The sequence below is a fragment of the Amblyomma americanum genome, chromosome 1 (genome assembly GCF_052857255.1).
Source record: "Amblyomma americanum isolate KBUSLIRL-KWMA chromosome 1, ASM5285725v1, whole genome shotgun sequence".
Lineage (NCBI taxonomy): Eukaryota > Metazoa > Arthropoda > Arachnida > Ixodida > Ixodidae > Amblyomma > Amblyomma americanum.
In genome coordinates, this window is record NC_135497.1 from 273,191,907 (window position 1) to 273,207,641 (window position 15,735).

The following is a 15,735-nucleotide window of genomic DNA, read 5'->3' on the forward strand; positions in this document are numbered from 1 at the left end:
GTGTTCGTAATGTGGATGCCATCTGGCAGCTGCTTGGCCCGTTTGCAAACCACCGCTGATCCAGAAAGGAAAAAGAGTAGCGCCGAAAAAACACACACACAGTAGAAGAACGACGTAGGACAAGCGCTAATCCTACGTCGTTCTACTGTGTGTTTTTTCGGCGCTACTTTTTTCCTTTCTGGATCGAAATTAACCATCTAGCCCAAATAGAAGTTCTTCTAACCACCGCTGGTGTCTATGGAGTCTGAAATAGGACACAGTGAAGTAATGCATATTTTCTTCACTATATCAGCTCTTTCAATAAGTAACCTCCATTTGCATTGAGCCCTTGTTCACTAAACCACAGAGAAAAAAAAAACATTTTGTTCAAGGTTATATAATCGGGACCATAGTCCTTCCCCGTTTTTCACTCTCAGGGCGAAGCCGCCGCGGTGGCTGAGTGGTTATGGCGCTCGGCTGCCGGCACGAAAGACGCGGGTTCGATCCCGGCCGCGGCGGTCGAATTTCGATGGAAGCGAAATTCTAGAGGCCTGTGTACTGTGCGATGTCAGTGCACATAAAAGAACCCCAGGTGGTCGAAATTTCCGGAGCCCTCCACTACGGCGTCCCCCATAGCCTGAGTCGCTTTGGGACGTTAAATCCCCATTAACCTAACATTTAGGGCGAAAAACACTACTTCACTAGCAAAGCTGAAAAACCCGGGGTGTGTGGGAAGACTTGACCTTTGACGGAGCGCCAGCGGAGGAGGCCTTGCGCAGCTGCTCCGTCAACGCGCGGAACCGCCCCCCCCCCCCCCTCTCCCCGCGCGCGGCTTCTTCCTCTTTTTTTTTGTCCTTCTAAACGTACCTTAATTGATAGCATGAATGCCCTATGCTCCTGCTGCACTGTCATGCATGCAGTACGTACGCTTACGAAGGTTGGGTGCTTTGCACTGCTCTGCTGGGGAATTGGGACCCGAATTGTTGCGGCGAGAGCGGACGCGGCAAGAACGGAAGCGGATGGAATCTGGGCAAGGGTGATCGGACTCGAGAAAGAAAATGCAGACGTATCATGCATTCCATGTGTTGATGCCATATCAGACATGCATTAGTTTCACCATACGCACTATACACGGTGACTTCACGCTGCAATGGGGTTTCACTGGAGCAGACCTACGGCGACTAACCCGCAGAAGGCTTGTTTGCAGAGATAACTGGAGTCCTTGAGACCACTTGAGCTGTGCAAGCTGCTCTCAAGTAAAGTATGTTGTTATCAAGAGATGTTATTGGAGGCGAGAGTGCAACCGCAATATTTACTGTTTCGGAAGGAAGGATGAAACGACGCGGCATCTGAATAAGCCCCTTCGTTTTCAGCTTGTACTGTTTTCGAAATTCAGCGGCGCGAAAATAAGTCGCCCTTTATTGGAGTTTAAAATCGCACACAAGACTGATTTTGCTCAAGTCTATTGCACATATTTCTTTTTCTCGGGTTATTACCCCCAACGAAATACAGAAAACAATGGGCACTTGTTTTGTTGTGGGACATAGTTAAAATGCTGTGTAATCGCAAGCAAGCCATAAATAATAGGTACTGCACCAAGAATTTACCTGATCACATATCCCTTCTTCTTTCCCACTACTTTCTATTCTTTTATCACGTAGGCATTCTCACAACCTCTGCGCCTGCATGTTCTTCCTTGCACGTACTCTCTTCTAATATATTCAAATTGACTATTTGGTCCCGTCAACATCAAATGTATTAAAGACGACCTCCGCCCCTCCAACCTCCTTGATTATATCTCCGCATAATCAAACAAATTTTCTTTCCCATTCGAGTTGAAAATTATCGAGAATAGACTGTATAATGTAATTGGTGCGGGAGAGGTTCCTCCTTCTAACCTCACTCTATATTCCGCATAATGTATGCACCCGTCAAAAACTTTCAGGGCATAGGATTTCATTTCAGCCGTTTAGATTAGCATGCAAGACATCTGTCAAGCTGCGAATTTATGTGAAGCGAGAAGAACCCCCGTCCTAGCCTTTCAAGGCTCTGTGGTCTTCAATGACGTCGCGAGTGCTCCACTGTACGGTTCAAAACAGACCCTGGGGCCCGGAGACTTTTGACCAGGACTGCACATTTTGTTTAAGTTTTTGTTTTCGCTTCATACCGATCCATTCACTTAGTTTCGTTTAATGCCCTTCGTTTAATGAAATGTCATCTGTCATTGCCAGTGGCTATGAGAAAGGGTTTCCGCGGTGTGCTGCGTGTGTGCGCTGTGTAGCTTTCTGAGGCTCCGCGTGACCCTGCATCACGTTGCATTTGTTAGGAGAGCAAACGTGCCGGCGCTATCAGTTCCCCTCCCGTTCAGCTTCCGCCGGACTCTCCCTCACCCGTGTTTTACGCGAGCACTGGCGGAAGCTGTAGGAAGTGGAGAGGAATTTGCGGTGGCGGTGCTGGGCGCGGGTGATGGGAAGCGCGTGGGTGAGGGGAGGAAGGTTGCAGACGGACCGACGCGTAGCCCGAAGGTGGAAGGCGTCCCACAAACAACTCTCGTTACGTAATAACGAAAACGCTCAATGGTTTTGAGTTACGCTTTCGCCCACGAGGCAAACTGGCGGCTTCATGCTACGACGTCAAGCGTCTCGCCCATTTCAGTGACTAGTACCCGGTTACCGGCGTGTAACTTATGACAGTGCTTAAACGAGTGCTCGAATTTGGTTTCGTGCTGATAGTATGCACATACCCTCCACACAATCGGGGATGCGTGAAGGCATCAGTGTAGCAGAGGCTTGGCACTGATGTCAAAGAAGAATCTTTACAAACGTTTATCTTTATTTCAGTTTCGCTCTGGCGAACAGAGAGTGGAGGAAAAAAAAGCATGAATACACACTTTACAAAAGCGCAAGCAGCTGGCGGCGAAATGGGATCCGCCTTTCATCTTATTGCCACCATTCTTAGAATAGTCAGACACGCTCTGCTCTCTCTTCGAACAAAGCAGGAACACAGCGCAGATGTGGCAGCAGGGGAAAAAATCACAAAATAAAAATTAAAGAAGCCGCCGAAGGCAGCGAGCATTGGAGCTGTTTTTATTGCGGCAGCTAGCCTGTTTGGCGCGCCGAACAATCGAGCATAGAAAGAGACAGCAGGAACAAGAGCCCGTGCTGTCCCAGCGAGCAAAACTAAGTGTTGAACGACGAACTAAGAGAACGCGAAATGCAGTGCATGCGGAAATGTACCCCATCTTTAATTATTTTACAGGGTCGATGGGTGGGAATATAAAATTGCAGATGTTATCAGTCTACCACTCGCGCGGCATAAACCAACTAAAAATAGAAAATAAAATCAGGTCGTGATTTACACAGCGGAAGAAACCTGGCTAGATATAAAATTGCGCGCCTCCAGGCGCTATTCGTAACAATTGGCTATGCAGTAGATATGCGCCGGCCAGAAATTGGTCGGTAGCTTCATTTAGCGTAGTCAGCCTGTCGCATCTGGGGCAGTGAAGCGGCGCGCCACGGGTTCGATGATCCGCGCAAATACGTCTCGTGTGCATTACTTTGAGACAAAACGCTGCTGCACGGCGCGAAGGCGCGCATCGCGTACTGGTCTGCCAGCAATGAACTGGCTCCTCGGCGGAGCCTCAGGGACGAAAAACAGATTGGGACATCCTTGGGCCTTGAACATAAACTGCCTCTCCAGATGGACATCTTTGCGAGGAGTCGTGTTTGTTCGTTGTCGACGCGAACACACGATTGCTTGTAGAGCATCAGATGACAAGCGATAGACTAACGAAGGGTTTGTACACAGCCACAAAGTTTTGCATCGCATCCTGCGCCGGAGATAAGAGCGTTTTTTCCGTTTCCTTCTCTCTTGGGTTTGTTTAGAGCTTCCGAACCTGGCAGTGAACTTTTTTTCTTTTTGCTGGGTGTCGTTCTGGATTAGGGGCTGCAAGCCAGACTTTACGCCGTGCGTGCAATATTTCCTAATTGTTGTATTCTTTTCATCCCAGGCCGACCACTGACGATATCAGGAGGACGGCTTCAAGTTGCTGCGTCATTTCTACCTTTACCAGGTTCCACAGAGCTACAAACTGAGAATGATCAGAGTATATCAAACTTAGTTTACGAGTGGTGCTACAAAATTGCGCCTACGTGCGGCTGACCAAAACACGCGGGTTTAAATATATCTACGAGGTCACCAAAACTGGTTCTAGGGTGCAGGGACACAAAGACAATTTGCCTTTCGTTCTTTTCGTAACGTCTGTCACGGATCGCCACGGCCTCCCAGCACGTCCAGGGGACAGCAATGGTATTCTCAGCTGCTTGTTTTACAAAGGCTTTACCTTGACTTTTCTGGCATCATTGCGAACTGCATGCCCTGTCTGGTCAAGGGGTTCACCGGTTTTGCTCATTCGTCACTGTAAAGTCCTTACACGCACCCCAGTGAAAACTTACGGGTTACTGTTCGTTTCGAAAGTAAGAAAACCATTGCACCAGCTGCAAGGGGTGACATGCCAGAGCAAGCGATTAAGCGGCGCACTTGAACGTACAAACCCCCTTCCTCTGACAATTGCGTTCGGGCTTCAACCAATGGGACGGCGGCGCTGGACACGTATCACAACGAGAGCGTCCTCTTGTGTCGACCCGCTTTAAATCGCTAAGCATAGGTCGGACTACCACGCAGAAGCCAAGCGTGCAGCGGTTCTCTGGGTCTGCACGTATCAGGAAAGTTAGGGAAAGGCGCGAGGGGAGCGGAGTAGCAGACGGCAGGCTAGGTCCTGCCGGGGCCGCGACGCTGCGTTGCCTTCTTGTCAGCCTTGCCCAGGTAGCAGGAGCAGGCGACCGGCAGGCGGAAGGTGTCCATGTGGATGCCCTCCGGGCGCGTCCACACCACCAGCCGGTGCAGGTTGTACTTCTGCACGCATCTGGACGACTTCACCAAGTTGCTGCAGCTCCCGCCGGGCTCCCTGCGGACGCACGCGCAGAGGGGCAGAGAGAGGCGTCAGTATGCCGCGTGCTGCCAGCGAAAAGGATTTGCGTCACTGGGCTGTCCGCGCGGGCGGATCTATGGGAAACGCTAGGAAGGGGCGGTCCTATTTGCACAATGCGCTTCCTGAACTTTCTCGAGCTAAAACCTTGCGCCACTTGCGAGGTTTGGACCCGTCAAAGTGCGCCAGCATTTTCTTTCTTGTCATAAACTTCCTTCAAAGTAGTTCGCGCGCACCATGAATGGTGACACGCCACCAAGAAGCGGAAGAAGGAAACTCTATTGAAAAGTAGAGGCGGTGCGAGAGAAGAGAGGTTGTCAATGAGACATTGGCCAATGCCTCGTTCTGATTTTCTTTTGTTTTCACAGCGCTGCCAGTGTGAGAGACGTTGGCCGATTTGACGTCGGTCGGCGTCTCCACAGGCGGAGAGCGCGATTAGACTGACTTTCCCCACACCTTACGTGATTCTGTCATCTAGCGCCACGACAGCAGCCGCTGTAATACTCCCAATTCTAGCTAGCCGTTGCTCAGTTCTGCCAGTGCTGCCGCTTAACTGCCTTTTTTTGCAACAACACCTCCGTGATGCGAGGTTAAGCGAAAAGCTAACGCGGAAAATTTTGGAACTTGGGAACTTTATTGCAGTGCATTTGCATACACTTCAGGAAAGACGCCAAAAGGCACGATGCCTGACGAGTGCGTTCCTCCCTGCGGTAAACAGGCTGTGTTTGGCGCATACAACAGAAACAAAGCAATTAGCGCAGCAGTCACGTTGACACTTGTTGCAATAGTGAAAAAAAGTGAAATCCACTAAGAACAACGACGAAAAAAAAATGCGCTGAAGAAACAATACCTGAACTTGAAGTAATTTGCATACAAAAAAAACAACAACCATCACATACCACAAGTGGCGGAAAAGCAACCTAAAATAAACGTATGAAAAGAAAAAAGTGCACAGTATTTGTTGTAGTAGCTGCAGATTTGTTAAGCATATGCAAACTGTAGCAATACAATGAGCTATAGATAGTAAATAGGCAGTCTTATTCACATAGCACTTATTCAGTCTCAGAAATCTTACAGTATATCACACTATGTTTCAAACAATCATGCAGTCACTTTTTTCTTGTAAATTTCTTGATTTTTATATGCGTACAGGTGGTCGTGAATGTGTCTGTTTTCATTTAAAAAGGCAGCCATTTTATATCCAATGGTTTTGAACCTGCAATTTGTTCTTGCTTTTGGTGCTCTAAATGCAATGTTCCGAAGATGATATGGGCTTTCTGGTATCTCCGCTGCTGCAAAAAACCGAGGTTCATGATGAATTGTGTTATATGTCTCAAGAGCTAGCCGATGGAGTGCATCCTCTATGATGGTCGCGTGGTAATTTTTCATTTCTTTTTTTTTCCAGCATCACCACTTCGGTAACAGCAATGACATCCGCAGGCGAAATCAAATCAGCATCTTAACGTCTTAAGTCGACACCACCACCAGACGGCGAAGACCGCCGCATTAGCATGATGTAATGCCGCACTCACGAGCACTCCTCGGTGCGCACCATCTGCTGGAAGGCGCCCCGGCCGTGTGGGCTGTGCATGTTGACCACCACCTTCCAGAAGCCGTCCACGGTGCGCGCGCGCAACGGCCTAGCGTGCGTCACTCGGGACGCGCAGGCGAAAAGGCTGCCGTCGTCCGTCAACGTCGGCGGGGGCAACGCCGTGCCGTTGCCGCTGCCGGACACCCGCTCACTGCTGGCGGCGGCCGTCGAGTCCTTAGCGGGCCCAGCGCCTTCGACGAACAACGCGGCTGCCGCGTTGCCGTCCCGCTCCGGTGTCTCCGGCAGCAGCCTGTGCATTGTGTTCTGCTCCAGGTCCACGGACAGGTGCAGGGCAGCCCTGCGAGTCGGAGTACACTCTCGGTCGTTGCGTAGAAAGCACACGCGCATAGCTACCAGCGGTGCGGCTATTTCTGAATTGAACACCAGGCTTTGTGAGCGCCGCGTTCGTTCACAATAAGTGTCCTGCCACTCTTTGGCCCCCTGGAACTTGAAAACTTTGGGCTGTGACGTGGTGCAAGCTGCCAACGGCTTTCCCTGCCAATGACTGTCGTCGTGTATTTGCACTGATTTTACTTTCGAAGGAAATCTACTTTCTGCAATTAAATACACATCCCGACCGCGGCAGCCGAATTTCGATGGAGTCGAAAATTCTAGAGGCCCGTGTACTGGGCGATGTCAGTGCACGTTAAAGAACCCCAGGTGGTCGAAATTTCCGGAGCTCTTCACTACGGCGTCCCTCATAGCCTGAGTCGCTTTGGGACGCTGAACCGCCATAAACCAAACCAATTAAACATGCAAACAACAGGAACAGTGTTTTAACGCGGTATTTACGTTTCATCACATGTGAACGTCCGATACGCCAGCCTTTCCGCGTTGTTCTTACACCGAGGGTGCGCATTGTTGCAGTGGCCGGGCCTGTGGATAGATGGAAACAACTTTATTGGGGCAAATGAAAGGCCGCCTGAGTGGTAATGTACTGGTCCAGCAGGAGTCCACGGCAGTGATCTTCACGTATGGCACGGTCCACCAGCCATTTCTTGCCGGCGGGCTGAGCGGTTCGCAAAGCAGCCTCCCAGGAGTAATGAGTGGAATGGGGAAGGGGGGGGGGCTGTCTGTGAGGAAGGGCATTCCCACAGGTAGTGGAAGAGTGGATTTTTGGCACGCCACAGGTGTTACAATCTGGGGGCGGGGGATTGCAGATTACCAGATGGACAGCGAGATGTATCCTAATATTCCCCGCGTCTTGGCAAGTCTCCGTCGGGCAAGCTTTCTCTTATCGCTGTCAGCGTGTCGCGATAGCGCGTTTAGCTCGAGGACATGTCAAGATAGAGACGACATAGCGGCCTTATATAAGTGCACTTTCCATTTCTACACGCGACGACTTATGTGCATGAAAAAACGTAGAAATCGCTCCGTACTCTCAAATAACATGTGGCTGTTCACAAGACGTCGGGGCCTAATTCACTTCCGAAGGCTCCTCAAGGACTTCACATGCACCGTTTTAGGCACACATGCCGGATAGCAAAGTGTGCTACTACATTGAAGCTGCAAAAAGAAATAGGTTTGCTGACTGGTATACCTCTTTTATGTCGTGTTAAATCTTGCGCTATCCAGTATTTTACTCAGTGGCCTTTTGTATGCGCGGTAGCAGACAGGTCACAAGCGCGTTATAAGTTTCATAACCAGGAATTCGGGAGAGCGGCCAGCCAGTGCCGCTAAGCCTAGCGGCCTTATCCCGTTCTCTTCAGCAGCCACTCGGTCGCTCTCTTTCTGACGTCACGAATAACGTCAGCGCGCTATTTTTGAATTTTCAAACCCATGCACCACGTGGTGGCAACCAAGGGAACTAGAAGCGCTTGTCCCGAATTCCTGGCAACGACTGTCGTACCAGTTCTGCGCCAGCGGCCCACTGCTGCTGTTGCAATGAAGCGAAACTACTACGCCAATACAAGAAAAATAAATACACACAAAAAGATAGCGACAAAGAAAGAATATGCGTGTGTCGAAGATCTGAAACCGCGCATAGCATACGCGCACCGCTTTTGATCGGTCGACTGGGCACGTCCTCATGAGCCCCGTATAAAACGACTCGCCTGCGCCGAATCACCACGGTCTGCCGCCTCAGGCTCGCGTGATCGATTCTTAATTCCAGTTGAATTCGCACTGTTTGCATGCTCCACTTTTGTTCCTTCGCCAGCATCAGCTCTCTAATGCCAGCCAACCTCAAACAAAGCATATGTCAGGGCATTTGCTATAAGGCAGCTGAAACTAGAAGGCCTGCCGAATTCGAATGATATGCGTTTTCGGAAGACCTCGCAAGTTGTCAATAGCTGTTTTATGACCGCTTCAGTCTGCAGCAAACCAGGCTTGCTTTTCCTAATGCATATGGGTAGTGTAATGCATCATCTCTAGATAAAATGGAAAAAGAAATTGATGGATGCTGCTTTTTCCTTTATGAATTAAAACGCAGGGATTAAAGCCTCATTGAGAAGGTCTGCCACAATTAACATCGTCTTCGTGTTAAGTGGGTCTGTACCGTCTGTGTCCAAATTTTGCAGGTCTGTGCACACATGCAAAGGGCTGCAGTCAGATACAACTTCAGAACGAAGCGGCGAACACCCCTTAAAGTAGGCCCTCCAGCCAATGGCATCGACCGGTTGTCATGACGTTACTGTCAATTCTATTTCACTGAGGAACCTGCCAGCCACCTGCGATGTCACGTTAGGGGATTATCCGCGACAGCAAGACAAACGATCGGCGCCATTGCCAGGAGGGCCTCCTTTGAGGGGTATTAACCGCTTCGTTCTGGAGTTGTTTCCGGTTATAGCTGCCGGTGTGGCTGCCAGTGGCACCTGTGGCACCTCCGGAACACCGCTGTCGAATGTCTCCAGTATTCCAGCAAAGATACCAGAGCCCCACCACATAGTCGGGCGAATGCGGTAACTTGAAAAACTTTTGAAATTTGCGCCAAGTCATCCTTTTCCTCCACTTTTCAGCTTTTTACTTCGCAGACTTCCGTCCCCACACCCTTATTTTTTATTCCTATTTTTTACGGCTTCCGTTTCTGTAACGTGCGGGGCGACACGATCCCCCTGAATGTGCACGAGTTCTTCAGCCAAATTCATATACATCTACTGGGAAAGAAACGGCTAATATAGGAGAGATTCAGGTGGGCAGGTGAAATTAGGAAGTATGTGGGCATGTGGTGGCCGCAGTTGCTACAGGAGAGGGTTAGTTGTAAATCAGTGGGAGAGGGCTTCGGCCTTTGTCCTACGATGGACGTAGTTAGGCATATAATGGTGATGACAGGACAGATATTGAATTTGAATTCCTTGTGAAGTATGTATGTGTGTGCGTGCCCACGTGCGTGCGTGGGCATGCCTGTAAGTTGACCAGGAGCACTGCAGATTTAGAGGAACATAAAAGTCTAGCTTTCAAAATTTGAATGTCAATTAACCATCCGTGCCTTTTCTTTTCCTGTCTTCAGCACGAACTTTTCGCTTGACTCTCGGTTCCGCAGAGCGAGTCGGGGCGGTCAACCGATCTTAATGTGTGCATTGTGCAGGAGAATCTAGCGGTACTCTTAGTGACAGCTCTGTTGGAGATGAAGCTGCTGACGCAGGAGCGAAAATGAACCCCACTGGTGCCGTGCATGCTGGCATCCAGTATTGAAACCTCGACGTTAGTACGTCACATTTGCATTCACGCTAGCGCGTGAGAATGTCATCGCCGGCTGCCCTCGTGCTCAAGGCAAGTGCGCCTTCTATTAATCGAATTCCGCACGCAAGCACTCTTCGCACCGACATTGCATTGACGGTGGCGATGTAAACAAAATTAAGCCTCGGTGCACATGCGAAAGCGAGTGCACAGCTGCTAAAAGAAATTGTTTTTTTTTGTTCTTCACTGAAAACCGGCAAACAAGCTGACCCATTCAGGGTCACAATGGTAGACCTCGGAACATGGCAAAGGTGATTTAATGGATTCCTTCTAGCCCCCTTAATGCCTCAGAAGATTGATAACTTATTCAGCCATGCGGAAGTCTTATAAAGTCTGATACTTTTTCAGGAGCTACACGCCGGTCTCATGCAAACGAAGCAGGATTTAGACTAAAATATCTCACTGAAAGAGCGCATAAAGGCGGTTGAAGACGCTGTCAATTTTCTCGGCACTATTACTCTCCAGAATATCTGTTGCAAGAGCATAGGAAGCTTTCATGGCTGTTTACATCATTAATTTACTGATAATTGAACTTTAAGACATTTTACATGTACAAAAAGAAGGAATTACCACTGTGTCATGTAGACGGTGTATTTCACCTACGAATTTACACAATTTTTAAAAATCGGCTTTTTGATTTGGAAGAGAGCTTTTCCGGCGTAGCATTGTTAGCGGTGTAGTACACAAGAATGCAGCTAAGAAGTGCTAGCTAGCAGGCTGGTTAACTAATAACGAATGGTTAACTTTTTAACTCTTACTCTTAGGCTCCTTAATTATTGATAGGCGTGTCACCCACCGTCAGTAATATCCATATCAGTTTTTAGAATTTCGAAAACGCGGCTACCCTCGGCGCTGTGGCCCAACAAATTTTGGCTTCATCGCGCCAAAATACATGTGCTTTCGAGAAGCCCGCGGACAAAGCAATCGCTACAGTGCACGTAACTCGTCGAATAAGCCAAAATTTGTTGGGCCAAAGCGCCGAGAAACCGCATTTTCAAAATTATAACAACTGATATGCATATTAGTTACGGTGGGCTACATGTCTCTCAATAATTAAGGCCCCATGTGAATAGTTAAAAAAGTTAATAATTCATTATTAGTAAAGCAGCCTGCTAGTTAGCATGTCTTAGCTGTATCTGGCGTACTACACCGCTGACAATGATATGACGAAAAACTAAGTTAAAAAATCATATTTTCAAAGATTGCCTGAAGTCTTAGGAGAAACGCTCTGCACAGCAGCTAGTATTATCATACATCTTATGTGCTGAGGGGGATCGTAGGACTGCTGCAAATTTCAAGAAAATGGAAGTCATTGTTTGCTTCTAGTACGTTGTTGGTTATTTCGTTTCTTCAAGGACAGATGCAGGAATTCCTTCGTGTGCACAAATAATCCCACAAACTTTCAGAAACAGGCATCAATGATTTAATGTTACGAACAAGGCTCCGCTATATACCACACATCTTGCGGTTTTTGGACTCAAACGTCATTATCGGCATGCAGCACACTCGGTAGATGTGTGACACAATAAATAAAAATGGGTCTTTTGAGTTCTGTCCTATAGTCATCCCAAACTGGTGAAAAGGAGAATTGCAGTCCCATGTCTCGCATTCACGAAAAAAACAAAAAGACCACAAAACTTAATAGAAAGAATCATTGCCATAAAAACTGAATGACTTAGAAAAAGCTGACAGCCTGACCGTCGTTATCAGTATGTGAAAAAATAACGCAGTAGGCGAAGTCAGGCATTCAGACAGAAAAAGAAACAAGCACAGTGGAGCCACTAAGGTCAGCTGCACCTATTGCATCATCCCCCTCCCCTCCTCCCACCCGTTTCTTTTTATTCAGTGCACGGCTATATCAGTGTGCTACGGGCTTCAATGTGGAGCTCGCTTTATACCATACGGCGGATAACTAAGTGATAAACCACATAAAAAACCGAATTAGTGAATATATTTGCAACTCTCATATATAAAAATGATAGAAACTTCATTTTATGAAACAGGAGGAGCTTTATTGCTAAAATTCATGCCACACGAGACGATGAGTGGAGATGCCTATATGCTTCAACGAAAGGAGGAACTGAGTGAGCAAGCAAACTGAAATGATGTGGTAAGTTGTTGCAAGTGAGTTCCTGCTTCATTATAGTGCACCAACTCACAAATCTTGCATATAAAAAGCTGCTATGAGAGAATGCAGCTTCATGAAGCTTAACCATTCAACCTGCAGTTCAGACCTTGGACCCAGTAATTTCTTTATATTTCGTAACCTGCAGGTATTTTCTTGCGGGCAGTTACTTCCTGATGATAATGCATTTAAATAAGCGGCAATGCGGTTGCTGCGGCAGGGAAAATCAAGTCTTCTCTATTCTCAGAGCATGGAAAGTAGGGAAAGACCAATTCCGCATACAAGGGCATGTAGGAAGAGCCTAGGTGACAGAGAAGGAGTACTTGCGCGGCTGGGATATTTAATACTATTGCATTGCACTCTTAAGGGTAAGTTAAGCGTTATGTGATGGTGAAAGAAAGAACTGTGGCCGTGTATGCGAAGTGATACGCAAAAGGGACCCCAGGCCGCTGAAGGGACCCATTAACTCCATCGCGTCATACCCTTAAGGCGGTGCTTAAGTGTTGCCTCAAGTTTTTTTTTTCGTAGTTAGGAATACAACTTACTGAACATGACTTGTATCACCCTGGTCAGGAACTAACGGATGTACAAACTGTGGAGGCACTTGGTGAGCCCATTCACTAAATCAGGGTGTGTATGGAGCAAGAAAGCAGAACTGGAGCTAAAGTCCTTTTGTGACCAGGAGGGCTGCAAAGATGCTGTTCGTTTCTTCAATGTGGATATATTGTTTTTGCCAGTTAGGTTTCAGCAGAAAATAGTGCAAGGCCTGAGAACCTAGACGCTGCCATTGTAGGTGTCAAATAGTTTTTTTAGGCTTATAATGACCCCCCCCCCCCCCCCCCCTCATGATGCCACCAACGGGGATATTCTCAAGAATATTCGCATGTCTAGTGAAAAGGCTTTGCGAGACAATAAAACTCTACGTTATGAATGCGAGTTATGTATGTAAGTTATGAATGTGAGGAAGCTCAACGCTATACAGTGCTTGGCATCTTCCTCCACAGCGAATGTATTTCAACTGAAAGTGAACTCTCGAACAACTAGTCATAGAATGCCGAGTTTCGGAATTCAAACAGCTCATTCCGAGGGAAATAAGGCTTTTCGACAAGCGCAGGGTCACCGCCGCGGTGACTGTGTTACACCCCACATACACTGCAGCTGCACTTCCTTGAGCTCTGTGCCGGGTGCGGACCCCCCCCCCCCCCCCCCCCCCCCCCTTATTCTAGGAAATGGCTGCGTCGCATGCAGTTACAGCAGATTTTTCTGCGTGTCGAAAATTGGAGGTATTCTGATAACGAGTAATTAGCACAAAAAAAGAGGCCAAAAAATTGAGGTTGCGCTGCGGACGCACGAAACTGTTCGTGCAATGCAATCAGGGCGTATGCTATATACTCAAGATGCCGCCGTCTTGAAGGCATGCGAGCAACAGCAAGCGCCAGAAAATTTGGCTGCGCATTGCAGAAAGTGCTCGTGCTCGGCATGGTTTGTCAGCGCACGCGTACGTGTTGTCAGAATCTAAAGATAAAAGAACGCGATAGCTCTGAAAAAGCAGCCTGCTATGGTTCGACAGATCAGAAAGATTGTGTTTGGCATCATGCCAATTAATAAATCGATTGCACTGAACGTAGCTTGTAGTGGTGTGTTGGACCCAGTACATAGGCAAGGGGTATGTGTGATAATATTTTCGATTATTTGCTTTTAAGCTAACCAATGTTGTCACCGTTCACTTATAGTTTATAAACGCCATGAAGGAATGCCTGTTAAGCGTGTGTTCGTCTCTTCCCCTGGCTTGTGGCTGTCGTCCACTTGGCGCTTGCTCCCGTGCTTCTTTCTACCTTTCAGACAGGCAATTGTTTCGTCATCGGCTTGTGAGCCTGTAACGAGACATCACTCTAATTAAAGTGGCGAGTCCTGCAGAGCACTTTCTCTAAATCCGCGCGCATGTTTTTGGGGCTTCGAAAGGCAATATGTGCATATATCTAGCTCGCTATCGGCGTCGTCACAGTGCCTGTCAGGTCCTATTCCTCCAGAGACAGTTTCCCCTGGAGCGGAGAGCTTTCCAGGACAAAAGAGCGCAAACTGACCTTTTCGCCTTTCATATACGTACACCATCTTTGCCTCGTTTCCTTTCTAGGACACGTTTTTTTTCCTTTCACCCTCCACGCTCGCTCCGCCAGCAGACGCAAAACAATACCTCGTTACAGCGATAAGGCTCTTCAGTTTGAGTCTATACGTTAGTTCTAGACCAGAAGCGAGTACACACCAGCTATGAGAAAAAAACCGAAGGTAGGGAGCGACCGACTGGCAAAGAGGCGGTGTTAGCCCGATAGAGATGGGTTTCACATAAAATGAAATCAAACTTGTCCTCTCCGCCTTCCAGTCCTAGTGAAGAAAGCTAGAACCACGCTCGGGGTCACAGGATGCTGACAGTGACCTGACTGCTTTCGCCACTCGCGCCTTTTTTGAAAACTATTTTTGATGTATTTTAGCGCTCCCAGTTACGCAGCGCGTGCTCCTGCGTGCTCAAGTTTTTCTCTTGGCATTACGCTGTGAGGCGTCGGGAGTCAGGAGAGCGCAACATGTCGCCGCCTAGACACTGAAATGAACAAGGGCGAAGCCTGTGCTCGGGCCGGTTTTCCCCATATCGTAAAGGGGGTTCGAGTGCGACACGCAACGCCTTTGAAGAGCGCCATAGTCTAATAAAACTCCTCCTTTGGGCTTCGGGAACCTTTTGTTTTCTTTCTGTCTGAGGAATACTCGGTGACTCCTGAGGCGTGGCGCAGACCAGCGACGCCTGGGGCGGCGGTCGTTGGCCGCCGACCATCCGGAAGCGCCGGAGCCCCCCTCGCGGCGTAGTCAGCAGGATGCGTTCCAGCTGCGGAGGTTTGTGTGCCGCGCCGGCGCTGACGCAGCAACGGCGCCTGACAGGGGCCGTCATGGGCCGGAGAGCGCGGCACAATGCGCGCGCGCATTCCCCGCCGGCTTGCAAGGCACCGCGCGCGACGGCGCCGTCGCTCGCTTTGGCGTGCACACGGCGGCATGTCTTTCGCCCGCATGGAGCCGAAAGTTGCGGGCAGTCGCACGCGCGTTGACGCCGCCAAGTGCTTCGTCGCCACAAACGGCGGTAGCGGTATTAAAGGTCGCAGTTCAGACTGACGAGAAGGGAGTGCGTTGCTAACCTACGAGCCTATTATTGCTGCCGAGGAAAATGTCACTCGAGAATAAATTACGGCTTGGAGGCGAGGCGAAGAGGAAAACGATCAGTGCGGCTTGAATGGCGCCAACGCAACTCACGGAGAGAAAGAGACTAGGAATGGGAAAAGAGATGCATGGAGGAAAACCAAGCCCTCACAGCGACGTCAACCGCCGACGGCG

General features: G+C 48.8%; 1 protein-coding gene across 1 annotated transcript in view; it reads right to left on the reverse strand.

Moving 5' to 3' along the window:
* Positions 1–2,784: 2,784 nt before the first annotated feature.
* The window catches only part of LOC144115099 (uncharacterized), a 40,817-nt gene continuing 27,866 nt past the window's right edge, over positions 2,785–15,735 (reverse strand). Inside the window, exons 3-4 of the mRNA XM_077649259.1 lie at positions 6,499–6,855; positions 2,785–4,945 (exon numbers count right to left, since the gene is read on the reverse strand). Of these exons, the coding sequence (XP_077505385.1) occupies positions 4,750–4,945; positions 6,499–6,855 (553 nt within the window). The 3' untranslated portion in view covers positions 2,785–4,749. The remainder of the gene's footprint in view (positions 4,946–6,498; positions 6,856–15,735) is intronic.